Below are 18,256 nucleotides of genomic sequence, written 5' to 3' on the forward strand. Positions count from 1 at the left end.
TACTAAATGTAAGAAAGTTATATGTTAACAGAGAATTGTCGCAATAATTCGCCACTCTGCGATTGTGAGCATAAACAAAAACAGAGTAGAATGAAATCAACCCATATTTCAACTCAATCGCTGATCACTTTCATAATAATCACCAATAATTAATAAAGAAAAAAATAGTTTTCAACTTCAATTACTTTCTCCTGCACTGAATATTATAATTATTAATTTTCAATTTCACTTAATTGAATTACATAAGTCTATCTAGAGACAAATTATTGACAAGTTCTACGTATAAAAAAAGCTAATTCCAACGTTAATTTCAAACCTAATTCAATTACAACTTTTTCGTTCAAATCAATGTGCTCGTAATGACTGCTTCGACATAATATTGTTCTTTAGATATAAATAACTGCAACTATTTAGTATTTTAATTACACATTAATCATCTGAGATTTAAGTGTTAGTGTATGTGTTATCTTTTAGTACATAGCGTAGACTTATGCTTATATGCTTTACATTTGCTTATTAATTATATCAAAGTGATAGGGGTATTCTTGTCTATCATTATTTGGTTGCTTGTGTGATACTTGATAGGCAAAGTCATCAGTATCTCGTTGTCTCATCGACCACCGCTTACTTAAGAGCTTTGCTGTAATAATTTTGTTATTATATACTTATCCAAGTTAATAAGCGGGCATACGTTAGCGACAATATAAACAATTGAGAGTGGGTAGATAGTGGGGAAATAAAATAGTGTTAGCGTTAGTTTAAAGTCTTTATTAAAGGCATTTACGTTTTACGCTCTTTCTCATGAGGGGAATATTTATAATCTTTTCCATATGAAATATTAATGTGTGAAATATTAATGTTAAACCGAAGCCTAGCATATCTCTAGAAGGCATTAAAATGTGGAACAAGAAATGTGTTATTAGCTGATTCAGTGGCGCGATTTAAAATTAATTTTTATAAAGTTTTAAGTGTTTGTATCTGATATTTTCTATCTACGATTTCTGGAATAAATAGGTAACACTCGTGATACAGGACATGGTAAATTGGGGGAATGTGTATAATATGTACGTAATGAAGGACAAAAGATAGATGTCCCATTTACGAAACTGATCAATGTGTAATTATTTTCTGCGCCGCTTGAAGGCATTTCTGTCCACCAGCCTACGCATTCTTGTGTACAAACTGTTGAGTCAAGGACAAACTTAATTGTAAACGGATTGGAGCGCATTGGAAAAAATTTATGATTTGCATAAGACGCCACGTGTAAGGGTGTTCTAGGGCAGGAATAGGTGCAAATAGGTGAATTATAGTAAGATCCTTGATAAGAAAATTAATTTTGTTAAATTTTGAGTCGCTCAATTTACCAGTTGCGCACCATTCTACAGGGTATAATTTCGTGACAAAAATAAATAAATGCTATTTTGTTTGCAGCAAATCAGTGTAGGGTATTTAATAATCGTTCTTGCTCTGCAGCAAAAACTGGACCACGGTATAAGCCATGATATAAACGTCTCAATGAACAGCTTTCGCTTCTCTTCTCTGAATTGGTAATAATTCTGTTTCCGTAAGGATTGACATAAAATCAATAAAAGATTGACGCCTCGTATATGCCATCAAAACAACCGATCCACCTATTTATTGACATTTGGGCCTCACTACAAAATTGCTTGACGGATTTTATGAATGAATCGACTCCCAATTCGAACATTTAAATATGTTCGAACATTATTTTCGAGGAAAAAAGAAAGGTCGCCGTAACCTTAATTTCTTATGTCTTTTAATTTATTTCTAAGTTCTCTCGAGTCAAAAATTCTCCGTTATATCACCTTATATCTATGAGAAGCACGCGCGTTTCCACTAACTGAAATGAAAGTAAATCTGATTTTTCCATTACAAGATCAAGTTCAAAATAGCCTGAAAATACTATCGTTATGTTTTCAACGATAAGCAACGATTTCTTCCTAGAGTTTGATAACTTAAACATTTGAATAAGGAAAGCCTTTAAGTATTCGCTAGTACGTCATATTTATCGGATTTTTTTTGTAGGCCCTATGCATAAACAAATACAAAATCTAAAAAACTTAAAATGTAATCAGCGGATAAAGCACAGCGAGCTCATAGCCTGGTATAAAAGAAGCACGACTATAAGATCGTAAACCCGGATTAATTTCCCAATGCGATAAAACATATTATACTTTCGAATAGCTTACGCCAGCAGCTAAAATGAATGCTCGGGCTCTTTCCTCACTCCTATCTAAATGTTTATATACATAAAGGAGAGACATACAATGTCTTAAAAAAAGTGATAATCAATACCGCCTAATATTTCGGATTATCTTTTTGAAAATGTGGAGCTGTATGGGAAGTTGCCGCAAAATGGGGCTGATTTCGTTCATTTCAACAGGCCAAAACATATCAGCGCAAAAGACGTGATGTGATTGTAAACGTGCATGGATAGATATGGAATAGATAGACGTCGAACGGAAAGCCAGGCAGACAGACTTAAACCAATTTACCAAACACCTTCAAATCGGTTTGGAACAATAAAAAAGTTGATCCATCTCGAGTCCCGTAACACATGAAAAGGCGTTGTACCGCAGTTGACATAAAGTATAACCAATACAGCGCACATACGAATATTGTAGAGTAAATAGAGGATTGCATTTTAATTTACTTTGAAAAGCAAACCGCTAGAGATTAAATTGACAATTAAAAAAATATTTAAATGAATTAAATATATCTTTGCATCACAAGTTCGTGGATATTCTTTTTAAGAGAAATAAGTTTGCACATTTTCACTACAAGACTCTTTTATTTACAATCAATATTTTAAGAGTAGGACTATTTACATTTTACTTTGACAATACCGTCCACTTCTCAACTTTAATAGCCTATTTCGATTCAAATGTTCTTATCCCACTGACTCTGCCTTCCGCAAATAGTTATCTATAAACATTTTGACAAGCATACTACTATTACCTAAGTTCATGGCTTCATTTTCAATCCGTTCACCTGCTTTTCCATTAATCGTTTTCCTCGGCCGGCAGCTGCATGATGCGCCGCGAATGTGCACTTCGGTTGTCCCTCTCTAGGGAATTTATTACTTGGGGAAAGTAATTAGTTGGAATGAACTGAATTTGAGATTTCCGTAACAATACTTTAAGTTGGATTTAATTTTTTTCCTTAGTAACTTCGTAATAAATCGTTCAAGTTCGTAAATTAGATCTATGGTTTTTTGTTTGGATATTACTTCTTATAAAAATGATTTGAAATATCTATGTGCAGAGTGCTGTAACGTCACCCTATTTCGAATATCAAATACAAATTAGCGGATGTAGAAAAATTCGGCCAAACACAAACCAATTTGTCGTTGTTGTTTATATATAACCGCGGGCGAAACCAAGGGTAGATTTAATCTGATGTGTAAATAGAGACGAAGACTTTGAAAACCGCAAATGCAATAACAAAGACTAAACGCACTCCTATCTGCTACTGTAGGTATAGGGCTAAGAAGTAATGTCATCGTAAGTTTTTCAGAAAATCTATTTTTATATCCACAATCAAGTAATGGGAGTATTAACATGGCAGACCTTCAAGTTTGGAACAAATATTGAACCTGGGCCATATCGATCGACAGCATTTTTGGTCATTATTTATAAAAATATGGGTGATTCAGCAGTACCTATACAAAAATAATAAAAGTTGGACAGAGTCACTCTATATTCTAGACTATCGAAATTTCCTCTTTTCGGTTTTTTTTGGAGATTTTTGTTATATAAAAATGTTGGATAAATGGTTCAGCCATAGCTGAATACATATTCGTTATAACAGTTTTTTGTTAGCTTAATGGATGCTTTGACCTTTGTAGAATAGAGGTAAACAACCCTTTACCTGGAAGGAATCTTTTATTTGGAATTCCAAATGCTTCCCTAAGCGTACAAAGAAGTCAGTTTATGCCCGATAAATTCTTGCTAGAAAGTTATACCCTGATATTTTGTCTTTCGATTTCTGTCTATGTTAATTTACAACCGTTCCCAAGCAAAGTAATTTCATCGAGACGACAGTTGAATGGATATGAGACTAAGAGTGAATTTTCCCCCCAAAAATTTAGAATTTAGAATGAACTTTTTCATCTTATTTAAGAATTCCTACATGTATTCCCTCGTCGTTTTTCGGTAATTTCACTACATATAAAGTGTAAAACGAGCGATTCTATTTTCAATAGATGCAACGAAGAGAGCAGACGCTGGCATAAATACTTCAGAAAACGGAGTGATAAAAAGTAATTGTAAACGGAAATGTAGTGTCATTGTACCGGGGTTGCGGACTATGAGTTAATAAAAAATTGATTATAACACTAATAAATGTCCGTAAGCAACACTTTTCAAAACTAGAAATATACTTTGCTCGCAGCAGGATTTTCTAAAACGGCGGCCAGCATAAGTATAACGATTCCTAGTATTTCATTCGATTACGTGCAGCGATTTCTATTGGTGATAGAGAATTTTTAAAGTTTGTTAAAAAATAATTTAGTAATAAATGGTTACCTTTCCTTAACTATAGACGTATACATTTTCTTAAAATCTGATTTGCTCTGCGTGCGACAGGTGCCGTTCAATAAAAGTGAAGGTTCCGATCCTGCCATTCTTAAAAATGTTCTCTTTACTCCCAAATAAAGAGGAATATACTAATGTAGTTAAATCGAGTACGCTGTTTACGCTGATTGTACACTCTTTTGGTTGTCTTGGCGAGACCACTATGCATTACAACCATTTAAAACTTCTGATTTTTTTCCTCTGTATAAATATGACGTAACAGTATTACCATAAACTTAATCTCATTTATTATTAAAGCTTTATTTAAGATAAAAAAAATAAAGGACTTATTGCCTACATTTACTAGCAAATATTAATACTTGAATTTTTACCGTATTTATATGGCTTCGTCATAACCACTAAATAAATTTGCTGCTTATATTTTAATATAAGTTTGAAGTATTCTTTAGCGTCAGCCAACCAAAAAATAATTCATTATAATTTTGAATTTTTTTTCTTTTAAATTGAAAAACTACATTTTATTTTATTGTTCTGGTTTGTTCTCATGAAAAGTATAATAGTTCAAACTTAATTATAAATATGTACTTAAAGCTCAAGTTCTAATTATCAGTGATTTTGTTAGAAAAGCAAAAATCTAAAATTTCTCTCTATATAATTTTATTTAGCTAAAAATGCACTAACTTGGTCAAATTTTACCAAAAAAATCTTACACAAATACGAAGTAAAAGCAACAAAGTACAAAGGGAAATTAAAAAAATAATTTCAAAGTTTTCAACCAAATATATATATTAAAATATTATTTCATTGAAAATTTAAATTAAATTTGAAGTAAATTTACCTTCCGCGTAATCTTCAGAAGAAGAAACTCTGGTGCCACGAAGGTTGTGTATCAAGTGTGCAAATTTATTAAAAGATATTTACGTTTTCCTCTTAGAGGCGCGAAAGTTACACGAAATATATTTGAATCAAGCAAGGAATTTAAAAACTGTTGTGAAAAACGAAGACTGTTTGCAAGAACCACCAATCGATTTGCCACAAGAGCCAGAAATTATTGTAAATATTAAGTCAGAGCGGCAGTTATCGAAAAGTCCTTCACACTTCGTTGGTCCAACAGAAGAAACAAAGCAAGAGCAATTAATGGAAAATGTAAAAGTGGAAATTGATAAAAAGGATGAGTATTACCTAAACGATGTTGGTCCACCGGGCGGTTACGAACACGCTCAGTCAGATGTTATTTTAAGATTGGATTATGATGAGGACACAAAAAGATACTGATTCAAGTAAGATATAAAAAGACATTTTATATGTTTATTTATGTGAATTTACAGTTCGAATGGGTTAGAAGATAATTTTAGTCAAAGTACTTCAGATGAAACTTATAAAGAAAAAGAAAGACATATAAAGTCTACGGATGAAGATAATAATAAAGAAATTAAAGATAATAAATAGCCAATATCATGGACTTGCCTGAACGCGTACTAATGGGCAAAGTAACTTCAAGATTGGGTTTGACATGGCTCACTTTTCAACCCGAAGTGAGTTGAAAGAAATACTTTTTTTAAGTTATTGAAAACAAATTTTCTTTACTACTTATGACTTTTTTGGGAAGCCAATCAACAACAGGCTTAAGATTGGCTATGTTAGATAATCAGATCAATTTCTAAAACGGAAAAGAGATATTCTTTAACTACTTTTTACTTTATGTTCAATGGTAAGATGACTTTTATGAAATAGTGGTAGGCAGCAGAAATTTATGGGAATTTCTCATTTTCATTTAGGTGAAGCCATGAGTTTCAACTGAACATGTAGTATTGCAAAAATTGAACAGTGGAAATCATTCTCAATTGTCATTTAATGGTAAAATCAGTCAACTGGCAAATAGGCTAACATCAAGTGAGAAAGATAATTCTCATCATTGCGATCAGAGAATATACTCACTTGCACCGGCTTCTTCCGAGTTAAGTAACTATCAGCCATTTAAACAATTTTCGCGATCGTTCATTTTGAAAAAATATAGCAATGAAAAGTCACCTGATTTATTCGGTGATGATGATGATGACGATGATGAGAACGGTAATGGCGGCGTGGACAATCATGTGGAAATGGAAAAAGATAACCAATATTCTGCAACAGAAAGAGTAGAGAAGTCAAATCCAACATTCGGCGCTGCCTATGATGCTATAGAGAATTGCTCTTTTCATTGCCCAACAGAATCAAGTTTTGTTGACGATGAACAGGCCGGGGATGTGAGTTTCGCTGACAATGGAATCAAAGGCAAACGCTTTAAAGTACTTTTTCGCGAGAACTGCAGACGTGAAAAGGAATTTCTTAAAAGGATACGTAAATGTTTGGCTGGAGTTTTACCTCCGCCCTCTGTTACTATACCTCAGCTGGATATGTTTGAAGCGATATTAACACAGAAAGATGAAATTTTGAACTTTTTTTGCAATTCCACTGCCCACGAGTACACCAGCGCAGAGGATAACAAGCATGAAAGTTTATTGAAACCTACACATACTCTGGAAGATGCAAAGAATATGCCTCGGAAAGATGTTTTGGCACTAAGGCGGTGAGTTTCTAGCATGACAGCCAACCCAAATTAATTTTTTAATTTCCTTCAATTAAGTGAATGGTGCACTCTCATACATATACATATAATATATTTATATATAATATATACATAGAATATAATTTTAATTTTATTATATATATAAACTTTCCATAGATATAAACGGTTCCAACTTTTAACGACACGAGCGAATCATCTTTGAATTCGTGTTTTCATGAAACCTACACATACTCTGGAAGATGCAAAGAATATGCCTTGGAAAGATGTTTTGGCACTAAGGCAACACGGTCTGAGGTAGAATATTTGATATTCTTAAGCAATTCTTAAAAAATTATATTATTCTCTTATATAGCTATAACCTAAACGAAGCCTCCGAAAGTAACGAGTACTTAAATTTGTCTATTGTGGAACATTTCATCGGAGCAGAAACGGCTTCTTCTTATGAAAATGTTCCTTCAAACATTAAAAGACATAATGCCCGCATAAAGTAAGTTCGTATCGCTAAATCGAAGAAAAATAATGCAATTTTTATTTCTTTATCTTCCGCAGACAACTTTGTCAATCGCCTGGAAGTCGTTTAAGTCATTTGGCCAGACGTAGAGCAGTGTTTTCTTCTGCTAACTTAGCGAACACTTCCCAACAATCCCAGACTTTAATAGGTCCGCAAATTTTAGTTGATAAAACGTAAGTTTGTTTTAAAAAATTTTCCTACCCTTGCCAAAATATAAAACCTCTTTACAGCAAAGGGAAAAATCGGCGTAAAGAAAATACACCTAAACGTAAAACACCCGGCAGTAAAAAGAAAAGTATGTCGTATGTAAAATTGAAAATTTTAATAGTCGTGTTATAACGGTCCAACTTTTGGTATTTCTATAGATCGCAAAACCCCGACTTCCTCAGCACGTAAGTGTCTTTTCCGTAATGATATTAAACCTGGACCATCAAGAGAGACCTCGAAACGTGCTTTATTTCAAAGCCCAGCCAAACAATCAAAACCATCGGTATCGAGATTTCCCACCATTAAACCGGAATTGGCTAATCGAGTAGAAAAATCGAAACCAGCTTTACTATGATGCAAGCTACTCTATCCCTACCATTACATCATCATCCAACGATCAATGGAGTTACATTAAACGTATTATTCTATTTGTACGCGGCATCCAGGAAAACTTATATAAGAGGACGATATGTTTGTTAATAAACCAGATGAAAAAGAAGCAATCAAGACATTGTACGATAAAAAAAATTAAAAATTTGATACACTATAACAATGGGTAGACCTAATCAATTTTTTCCAGTTTTGAGCAGGTACTACAGCATCACTCATAGCATCCACATTGAAAGTTTTGTACATTTATTTGTATAGTTTGTAAGTAATGAGCAAACAATCAATTTTTTTATTTCTTCTGAAAAACTGCGGTCTTCCTGGTTTGGCCCATTTTCAATACCAATTTGCATGCAAGAACTTCCAATCAAATTAGAGGTCAATAGCTTAAGTGTTGTGACCAAGAGAATATTTACAACAGATATTACATAGACGGACAAATTGCCAGACAGACTGTGATGGTTATAAAAAAAGGGCACAATTTGAGAGCTTTCAAGAAAAAAATTGGCCATGTACGAGAATAAGCGAAAAATGTGAGAATAAGCGTATAAAAATTGGCCAGATACGAGAATAAGCGTATTATATTCTCAATAATTCGAAAAATGTGAGAAATAAATTTAATACAGTAACAACTTTCCATCGTAACAAAAAGTCAGTATATTATAAAGAAAGCAAGAGAAAAACGGATTTGAATAATGATTAAGGAAGGTTGATTGCAAAAAGCGAAATTCAAGGCGGCATAGAGAGATAGCGTAACCGACAACATCGGCAAGTTGAAAAGTCAGAAATTTGACAAAAAAAGAAAAAAGAGAGGAATCAGAAATTCTCCTTTTATATGTATATGATTAAGACGAACATGTAACAATTTCAAAAGCTTCCTTCTGCGAATAGAATTTATGTGAAGCTACTCAAAGCTATCTTACGAAATATAAATTGAAAAAAAAACTTTGTATTTAATAACTTTTTTAAGTCATATTTAAACTTTTTTGTCAAAAAACTTTAGAGCAAAAATCAAAAAATCATAGAAAAAGAAAGTTTAAAGTATACTTCAATAACACAGAGCGCTTATAAATTTTTACACTATATCGATTCATCGTAAATTAATTAATTAATTAATTAATTATCATACCTAGATAAATTTTCTGATGTTAAGGAAAATGGGTGAGTATTAGTTTTTTATGTCTCGTCGTTCATACAGTGATCCAAAGTTAACAAGTAAAGCAAAATAATGGATTTTCTAAAACAATGAAAATAAGTATTTATAATAATAACTTTTTGAAAATAGTTTATATAAGAGTGGGTCCGTAACAAGCGCCAATATAGTCTAAATTTAGAATTAATTTTTTGTTTTTTTTTTTCAAATCTTTGTTATTTTTTAAACATTTTCTTTATAAAAGTTTACTTTGCATGAGACGAAAACGGAGAGGTGTTCAAGAAATACTCCAAGGTCCACATTGAAACCAATAAATTTATATGACAGACTTGTGAACTTGTCATAAAATATTAAAAATAACCACTTGTTTCCATATGAAAAGTTATTTTTGGTAGAACAATTCTTTGGAAGAGTAATAAAATAATTGGCTCTACCATTCTCTATGTATTCATATAGCATGAAAAAATGCTGTTTTTCCCAAATTTTTGTCGGGAAATACCAAAATATAGCAATTTTGTCATACAACAATTGTTTAAAATGGGGCACTGTATGCGTGGCGATCGTAAAAATTGTCCGAATTAATTCATCTTTAATAGCGTGTATCCTAAGTTCAAAATATATCCGTGCCAAAATCGTATCGAAATATTTTGAAAATTGCGACATATTGGTTAAACCCAGAAATACATCGACAGGTATAAACTAATATCTGACTGACAGACGCATTTAAATAATTTCAGAAAATGCGCTTAATTGATAAGTTATAAATTTTTTTCTGAGTGTATATAGCTGCACAAAATGCACAGCCGCATAGTGAAGAGTATGAAATGGCTCAATGCTTTGTTACTTTCTCCTGAAATTTTAATGTTTTTAGAAGTTCGGTTTTAATTGTCTTAATAACGTGCATGCAGTTAAGAAACATCTACTATTTTCATATATTTTCGCTAGCTTACCAGCATTAAACAAAGCTTTTCCTTATAAGTTCCAAAGATAATGTTACGAATAACTAAAAACTTCTTAAGCTCAGCGTCTCAATTTCAGTCTAGCCTTTTCTTCGAAGTTCGAACATTAGCATTAATTAAAAGTTTTTTAAAGCGTCTCTCAATACGTTTCTCAATGAAATATCATCTTGTCAACATCCGCTACCATTCTTTAGCTTTTATTTACTTAAAAGGCTATTAAACAGTTATAGTTTTTTTCAATTGTTACTCTTTGGTTTGTTGGGTATACGACAAAATTAGAGAATTACTTTAGAAGTAAATGCAAAAGTTTAAAAAACTTTTTTAGAAAAGTGATTTTTGCATTTATATGCGCATTGCTTACACACTAGTGATATTACGATAGATGTAAATTTCAAATCAAATTAGTTTACATCAAAACACTACCGAAACTTACTTCAATATACAACAATTTCACCGATTTAATAAAAAAGAAAAAACTGACTGTTAAAAATTTTGAAAATGTTTCCGTTCACAACGGAAAGTATTTTATTACTAAATAAAAGCCCCGTTTTCCCAAGCAATAGATAAAAAGAAAATTTTAAATTAAATTCACAAAAAATCCAATTATCAATGGTGACCGCATAACGAGCTAAACGAAAAAATTTAATTCGTTGCTAATTTGTGAAAAAAGTCAAAAACAAAAAATTGAAATCACATCTCGTTCATACCGATTATTTTGACATCGATTATTTGTTTGTTTTGTTATCCTTTATTAAATAAATATTGAAATTAAGGAAAACATAAATATGTTTACAATAATACTCTCTAAACTAAAGCAAAAATATTTAATTCTGTAAGTAAAATAGCACAAAATTTATGGCCCGATTATGTTATATATCGCATGCAAACAGCTTTACGGGTTTAATAAAAAGAATTTTCAGTAAATATTAATTGAACTAGGATTTAATTTCGAATGACCGCTATTTGGACTATCTTTAGGTATTAGGATAGGATCCGTCATAGGATAAGATTCTTGAAAGGATAAGAGTACTTGTTAAATTCTTGTTAGAGCGTGCATTAGGATGTCCTCATGTTCCAATGACAGATAGAAAATGTCAAAATAGTTCCTTAAACCCCTGAATCGATTTTGTCTTAGCGACGCATCACTTATTTGTCCAACATTCCTGGACGGATAGACGGAAAGACAAATTTTCTCAGGCTCAGAAGCACAATGTAAAAGAAAAATATAGGACCAGCATGTTGATAATTAATTATCTAGATACGAAATGAAAAGCAAGCGTAATAGGTTGTCAGATAAAGTATACAATTTATAAGCAAAGATTTGAAAAATATGTAACAAACATTTAATAGCAGCACAAGTGTTTATTGAACTTAATACACCCTCAGAGATGGATGTATCAACGGAATTACTCTGGTTAATAATTTTTCTCGAAATTTTTATGGTCATTTTATTTATTTATTTATTTATTTATTTATTTATTCTACTTATAGTAGAAACTCAACCAAACAAATAACAGTCGAGTTCAATTGGCTCTTAATGCAAAACTTATATTAATTAATAATAAAATTTAGTATAAGTATAATAAAACAAATAAGAAGAAAGAAAACGAAAACGAAAAAAAAAGCATGTACACTATCAGCATAGGGACACACTTACAACCGGTACAGGATCAAATTGCAAATGAACCCCTAAACCATCCCAAACATGCATAAGCCTGGCAACCGATAATAAATTGTCAATAATTCATTTTCGAAACGTAACGGTTTTTTAGGATAAAAGCTAATTTAAATACGACATAGGTAAATCGCGCGTATTAAGCAATGTTGCTTTAATGGACTTTAAAGAGTCCGATAACGAGAATAAGTGGTAGACGTCGATTAGGTTCTTGCAAACGACTCTGAGCGGATTGAACAGCTCATAATTAAGCTTACACTGACTAAGCTTAACCAAGATAAAGTGACTAGAGAAGCGGTTGGGGACATTAAAGCTTATTTCACCAAGTAATGAAGGCAAGCCAATGGCACTATTTATTACTTTAATTAGAAAGGAAACGACAAGAACAAATCTACGTTTCTCAAGAGACGGTAGGGACAGCAGAAGCAACCTATTTTCATACGGAGGAAGAGAGGCAACCGGATCCCAACCTAAATTTCTAAGGGCAAACAGCAAGAATTGCTCTTGAACAGATTCGATTGAATCTACGTAGCGCCTATATGAAGGACATCACACAACTGAGGCATACCCGAGTATGGGTCTAGCCAGACACATATACAGCCTTTTCGTAATGTAGAGATCATCAAGCTCTTTGGCCCACCTTTTTATAAAACCAAGCGCGGACCTAGCTTTGCTAATCGAGAGCTCAATATGCAAATTAAAACGTAACCTATGGTCAAATAGAACGCCTAAATCTGTGATCGAATCGACATCCTCCTACTTATGCGAATCTATGAAATACTGAGTAATGAATGACTTTCTTCTTGAGAATGAAAGCTTCTTACATTTACTCAGATTTAGTTTCAGCAGATTCAAAGAGCACCATGCAACAAAATTATCCAAATCACCTTGAAGCTGATGTGATTGCGATTCAACAGAGAAGGAAGAAAACAGTTTCACATCATCAGCATACATTAAGATCTGGCTGGAATTAACCACCGATGGGAGATCGTTAATGCATAAACTAAATAAAATGGGACCTAAGTGACTTCCTTGAGGTACGCCAGACGTAACGGGGAATTCATCCGAGGTGATGAAGTTAAACAAAACCCTAAAGGATCTATTGTGCAGATATGAGCTTATCCATTTCACTAAGTAGGGTGGGAAACCGGAGGCTTGGAGTTTAAAGATAAGTAGTCTATGGTTAACCATATCAAATGCTTTGCTTAAATCAGTGTAAATAACATCTGTGCGAGAGCCACTAGAAAAAGCCTTGAAAACATGACAGGTAAACTCCAACAAGTTGGTGACTGTAGATCGCCCTTTCCGAAAGCCGTGCTGGTGCGGAGAAATATACGAATTAATGGCAAAGGCCAAATGCTGAGTCACAATACGCTCGAACAACTTGGGCAAGACACTCAACTTGGCTATGCCTCTGTAGTTCTCAACAAATTGTCTACTTCCACTCTTGTGGATAGGAATAAGGAAACTACTTTTCCAACATGAAGGGAAAGCACCTCAATACAAGGACATGTTAAAAATCTTTGAGATCACACCACATAACTCGACAGCGCAAGATTTAAGTACACATGATGGAATTCCATCAGGTCCAGGTGAACAACTGTATTTCAGAGAACTCAACCCTTTAAAAACGTCATCTTCCGAAATAACCAAGTTAGGTATTGAAACCGAGTTAGTTATAGGATATGGGTAGTTTGCTGATAAATCGAAATTAGCAATCGAAAAGTTACGTCGGAAATACTCAGCAAATAGATTTGAGATTTCAAAATAATCCGAGGAATCAGAGCCATTAAAAGAAACATGAGAGGGATATGTGGAAATTTTTCTTTTAGAGTTAACAAATTTAAAGAAGAATTTAGGATTAGCAAACAGAGAGGATTTAATGAACTGAAGGTGTCTGCAGTAATAATGGTGGTTGAGGGAGTTAAATCTATGCCTCGCCACCGAGTAAGCGACATAGTCGAGCCACTTTTCGAATATTTTTTGAATAGCGAGTTTTTTCTATTCTTGTGATATTTAATTGTCTTATTACACCACGGAGGACACCTGCTTCGACGTCGACAATGCTTGATCGGAACAGATGCAGCAATAGCTAGATTTAATGTATTGTAGAACGATGACAATAAGCTTTCAATACTACCGGTTGAGAAATCAAGCGTCAGATGTGAAAGACGATGTTTTAGTAATACAATATTGATTTTATGAAAATCATAATAATTATTTAAAAAAGTTTGATTTGGCACATTAAGGCATTTCAACAAACCATCGTTAATATGATGAAAGGAAGTGCATATTGATGGATGATAAGGATCTTCAGGTAAACTAAAAGGTGGACAACGATTTACGTAAATCTCGGGAAAATTGGCAAAGCAGAGATCAAGCAGTCTACCATTACAATTAGGGGTACGATTATATTGACCCAAATTATGATCAAACAATTCACTAAAGAACACAACAGCCCTATCAGACGTTGAAGTAGCCAGAATTATCAGTGTTACACTAAGTGACTTGAGGAAAATTGAAGTCACCCAATGCAACGACCAAATCGGTGGGTCTAGACCGTTTGGCCACTTCACAAATGAGGGCAGCGTGTTTTCTGTAAATGGAGATATCAGAATTTGGGGGAATATAGGAGCAGGTTATAAATAGATGTTTATCAGGCATATTCGCACGAATAGCGATAAATTCAACGTCAGGAGAAGTGGGAAATTCTATTAAATTGGACGGGACTGACGCAGATATGGCAATTAATACACCACCACCAATGCGATTCACTCGATCATTTCTAAAGACTTGGAAAGAATTATGAAAAAGTTCCGACGAATGTAGATCGGGTTTTAGCCAAGTTTCAGTAAAGGCCAAAGAGAAAAATTCCGTGCTCACTGAATTTAGAAAAGTGGAACGAATTTTCGAATTTAGGCCCCTAACATTTTGATAAATGAGAGATAGTGGGCCTGAAGAAACAATTAGTTTTTTGAAGGCGACAAGGCTATTGTCTTGGTATTAAGGGGACGATCTCGAGGGATAAATTCCTTAATTAAGGATCCTACTGGCCACAGTGATTTGTTTAACAACATATCACTGTTTTCAGTCGGAACTAATATTTTAAAAGAAGAGATTGCCCTAGCTTGAGAAGGAGCCATTTTGAAAATGCTAACACGCTTTAAGTTGACTGATGGGACTTTCGTCGACAGATAACTTTTTATGTTATCCACCGAAGTTTCAGGTGCCAGTCTTGACACAAATATTGCTTTTCTGGGAGGAACTGCCGTCAAGCAAATGTCATTATTTGGAACAGGAGGGGGGTTCACGGTAGGAGAGTTTCGAGTTGGGGAGAATATAGATGGGGTTATCGCCCTTGTACCTGCAGCTTGTGAGACTTGCCCAGTCTGGTGACCAACATTCACACGCGAACAGCCAGGAGGAGAGGATGATTTATTTTTCTCTTCATTACTTTTAGGCGAAAGCGCTTGATTAGAGTGAGTGGCGGCTCTGGGCGGAGATACCCTTGCCACTTCAGCGTAGCTTAAAACAGAAGGACTTGCCAGCTTGTTTGTAACTGTTTTGCTACCAACCGACTCAGCAATATCGGAAACATTACTGTTCATTTTAGAGTTAGAAGGAGCGGTAACTGGTACCAACGAATTAGATTTGGAGAAAGCCAGAGGTGACATCCCACACGCTACGCTACGAGTAGAAGATGAGTATCCAATAAAACGACGCTCATCAAACCTAGACTTAATGAGCTCAAACTTTTGCCACAAGGAGCCGAGATTTCTACTCAATTCCGAGAAACCGTAACGGGTCTCCGTAACGGGTTTATAAAAGTCAATGTTCCGCTGCCTACAAAAAAAAATCAAATGAACCAAAGCGTAAAGGAAAAATATTTCTTTTACTTCACACACTATAAGGCAGAATAGCCACGAAATTCAACAAAAAATTAAAATATTAATTGCCGAAACAAAATATAGATGACTATACCGCGCGACAGAGTTGCCAGACTTAAAAAATAAATAAAATACACATGTGTAATTTTAGTGCATAGTTTTCGGTGTAAGCGCTTCCGTATAATGTCGTTTACTCTTGTTCAACATACGATTTCGCATGTATAGAACAACGGAAACCGGAACTCTCATTGCATTCATGCTTTTGTATGAATTGCTTACCAGGCTATGTCAGGATGGTCGTTTCACGGTGCTTACGTACGGGTAAGCGGTTATAAGTGACGGAAATGTCATAAGGCTGATGTATGAATGGTTACACACTTGTACACATATGTTTGTGCATAACTATATATAGAGAGCACAATATATATATATGTATATTATTATTATGTATATATAAAAGTACAAATAATAAACTAAATATAATTAAACAGAGATGAAAAATAAATAAGCAAATAAATATATAAAAAAAATATAAATAACTAAAGTAAAAAAATTAGAAGGATAATTCAATAAATGCACCGAAACTCAATCAAGTAAAATAACTGTAATAAGAAAAGAAGTAGAAGTGTTTCTAAAGAATATTTTTACAATATTTACTTGTTTCGAAGTCAACGACACAACTATAAAAATCTCTACATTCGATAAAATCACTAAATCGTTGTCAGAAATTAATTTTTAACTAAACGTTGACTTACCCCACAGGCGATATAAAATTGCTTTTTGCTGGCCAAAAATAAGAAAGAGGCGCCAAATCCAAATAATCAACTAAGCAAAGAGTAACTTTTAATATAATAACAAATTTGGCTTTCGTTCGTTTTTATTGTTTTTCTTTTCTTTTTCTTAATAAATAAAAACTTAACGCGCTAAAAGCTTAACACTTAAATAGAAATAAATTATTTGTTTTAATTAACAAAAAATATTTTTTAGTAAATATTGTAAATATTATTTTATAAAAGATTTATTCTTAATATAAATTTTTAATTAAAGTCACGCGAAAAAAAAATAATGGCAAATACTAGCGAGCTGAAATCACAAACGCACACGTAACGCACCTGATGCACACTGAACTGACTAACGACCGTACGGCAAAGTACACACAGTGTTGGCAATTAAGTGCAACCAAATGAATAGTGAAAAGCAAGCAACTAACCAACGAACGAACGAGGTAACCATTGCTATAACTTATTGCTTTACACTGCCTAACCAACTGCTTGTATTTCTTTTAACGCAATTTGTCGTTGGCACAACACTAATACTCTGCCATTATCTCTGATACCTGCTGGCTGGCCTCACTATATGCTGTATTAATGAATGAATGATGGCAACGGAACAATAGTTCTTGTATGCCTTTTGTTTTTTATATGGTTTCGGTTAATAATTTTCTCGTTATGATACTTCAACACAGTTATGCAAATAAAGAAAAATTGATAAAAAATCAATGAAAAACATGCAATATTTGTAATTCTGACCCGCTCATTTACTTCTCCTTTAATTTGCCAGAATTCGAAGTTCGCTCATTTACTTCTCCTTTAATTTGCCAGAATTCGAAGTTCGCTCATTTACTTCTCTGTAGCATTAACAGCGCAACACTATAGAGCGGAAAATAAATTTAATACAGTAACAGAAAGAGACTAAATGAGATTAAAATATGTGCATTCTGTTATAATGAGAGGACTTTAATGTTAATAAAATCATTTTATGAAACGTTGCGAAATTGAGGTGTCTCTGAAGTATACCTTTAGGAGCATTCTGCGTTTTGTTTTCTTGCTTTTCTTACTCATACTCATATAAAAGTCAACAATATAAAATCTTTCAGAATAAACGTCATTTTTCTTTAAAACAAAAAACATGCGCGAACCTCATTATCGTCAACATTTGCAGCATAGATTATTAATACAACTTAACGTGTAATGTATATGTCGCGCGAATCCGTTTTTTTTTTATTGTTGAATTATAATTTCGCTATTGAGCTTGTAGTTGTAAAAAAGTTGTTGGTGTTTACTGCCTGGCACCTGTGTTTGCAATCGTTTAATGTTTTCTTTAGATTTATTGCCAGCTGTTGTAACTTATGTATCTCAGTGAATATTTATATGTTTATTCACCATTTACATATCTTTTTCAGTTTTAAATTATCGCTTAGCTAGAGTGGCTTAAAATTGCTCTTTCTCAAAAGTTTCAGCATACTTTCAATGTGATGAAGAGTTCGCCGGTAAAGATGCCAATACATAAATTGTCCAAGAATAAATACGTATAAATGTATACTTTGTATTAGCACTTAATGAGATGTGATAA

The 18,256-nt window shown here is 33.4% G+C and overlaps 2 protein-coding genes across 4 annotated transcripts in view; one reads left to right on the plus strand and one right to left on the minus strand.

Moving 5' to 3' along the window:
- The window catches only part of LOC119642905 (guanine nucleotide-binding protein subunit gamma-e), a 141,737-nt gene extending 124,527 nt beyond the window's left edge, over nt 1–17,210 (minus strand). The window contains exons 1-2 of one of the 3 annotated variants that reach the window (XM_038042203.1): nt 17,017–17,208; nt 16,660–16,729 (exon numbers count right to left, since the gene is read on the minus strand). The gene's annotated coding sequence lies outside the window, so the exon portion shown is untranslated. Of the gene's footprint in view, nt 1–16,659; nt 16,819–17,016 lie in introns of those variants that run through there. The other 2 variants (XM_038042204.1, XM_038042201.1) reach the window with 2 other exon arrangements.
- LOC119642919 lies at nt 6,014–8,198 on the plus strand. The gene is made up of 7 exons (XM_038042229.1): nt 6,014–6,062; nt 6,366–7,070; nt 7,353–7,419; nt 7,478–7,612; nt 7,675–7,809; nt 7,867–7,931; nt 8,002–8,198. Exons 1-7 carry the CDS (start codon nt 6,014–6,016, stop codon nt 8,196–8,198), a joined length of 1,353 nt encoding a protein of 450 aa, XP_037898157.1.
- Nucleotides 17,211–18,256: the final 1,046 nt, after the last annotated feature.

This window comes from Glossina fuscipes, unplaced genomic scaffold (assembly GCF_014805625.2).
Source record: "Glossina fuscipes isolate IAEA_lab_2018 unplaced genomic scaffold, Yale_Gfus_2 287, whole genome shotgun sequence".
Lineage (NCBI taxonomy): Eukaryota > Metazoa > Arthropoda > Insecta > Diptera > Glossinidae > Glossina > Glossina fuscipes.

Excerpts from the sequence above, each read along its gene's own strand:
- LOC119642919 (XM_038042229.1), top strand. The coding sequence starts at position 6,014 with ATGGACTTGCCTGAACGCGTACTAATGGGCAAAGTAACTTCAAGATTG. Across the intron at positions 7,420-7,477 it reads CTAAGGCAACACGGTCTGAG|CTATAACCTAAACGAAGCCT; the intron begins GTAGAATATTTG and ends TCTCTTATATAG. Across the intron at positions 7,810-7,866 it reads CAAATTTTAGTTGATAAAAC|CAAAGGGAAAAATCGGCGTA; the intron begins GTAAGTTTGTTT and ends ACCTCTTTACAG.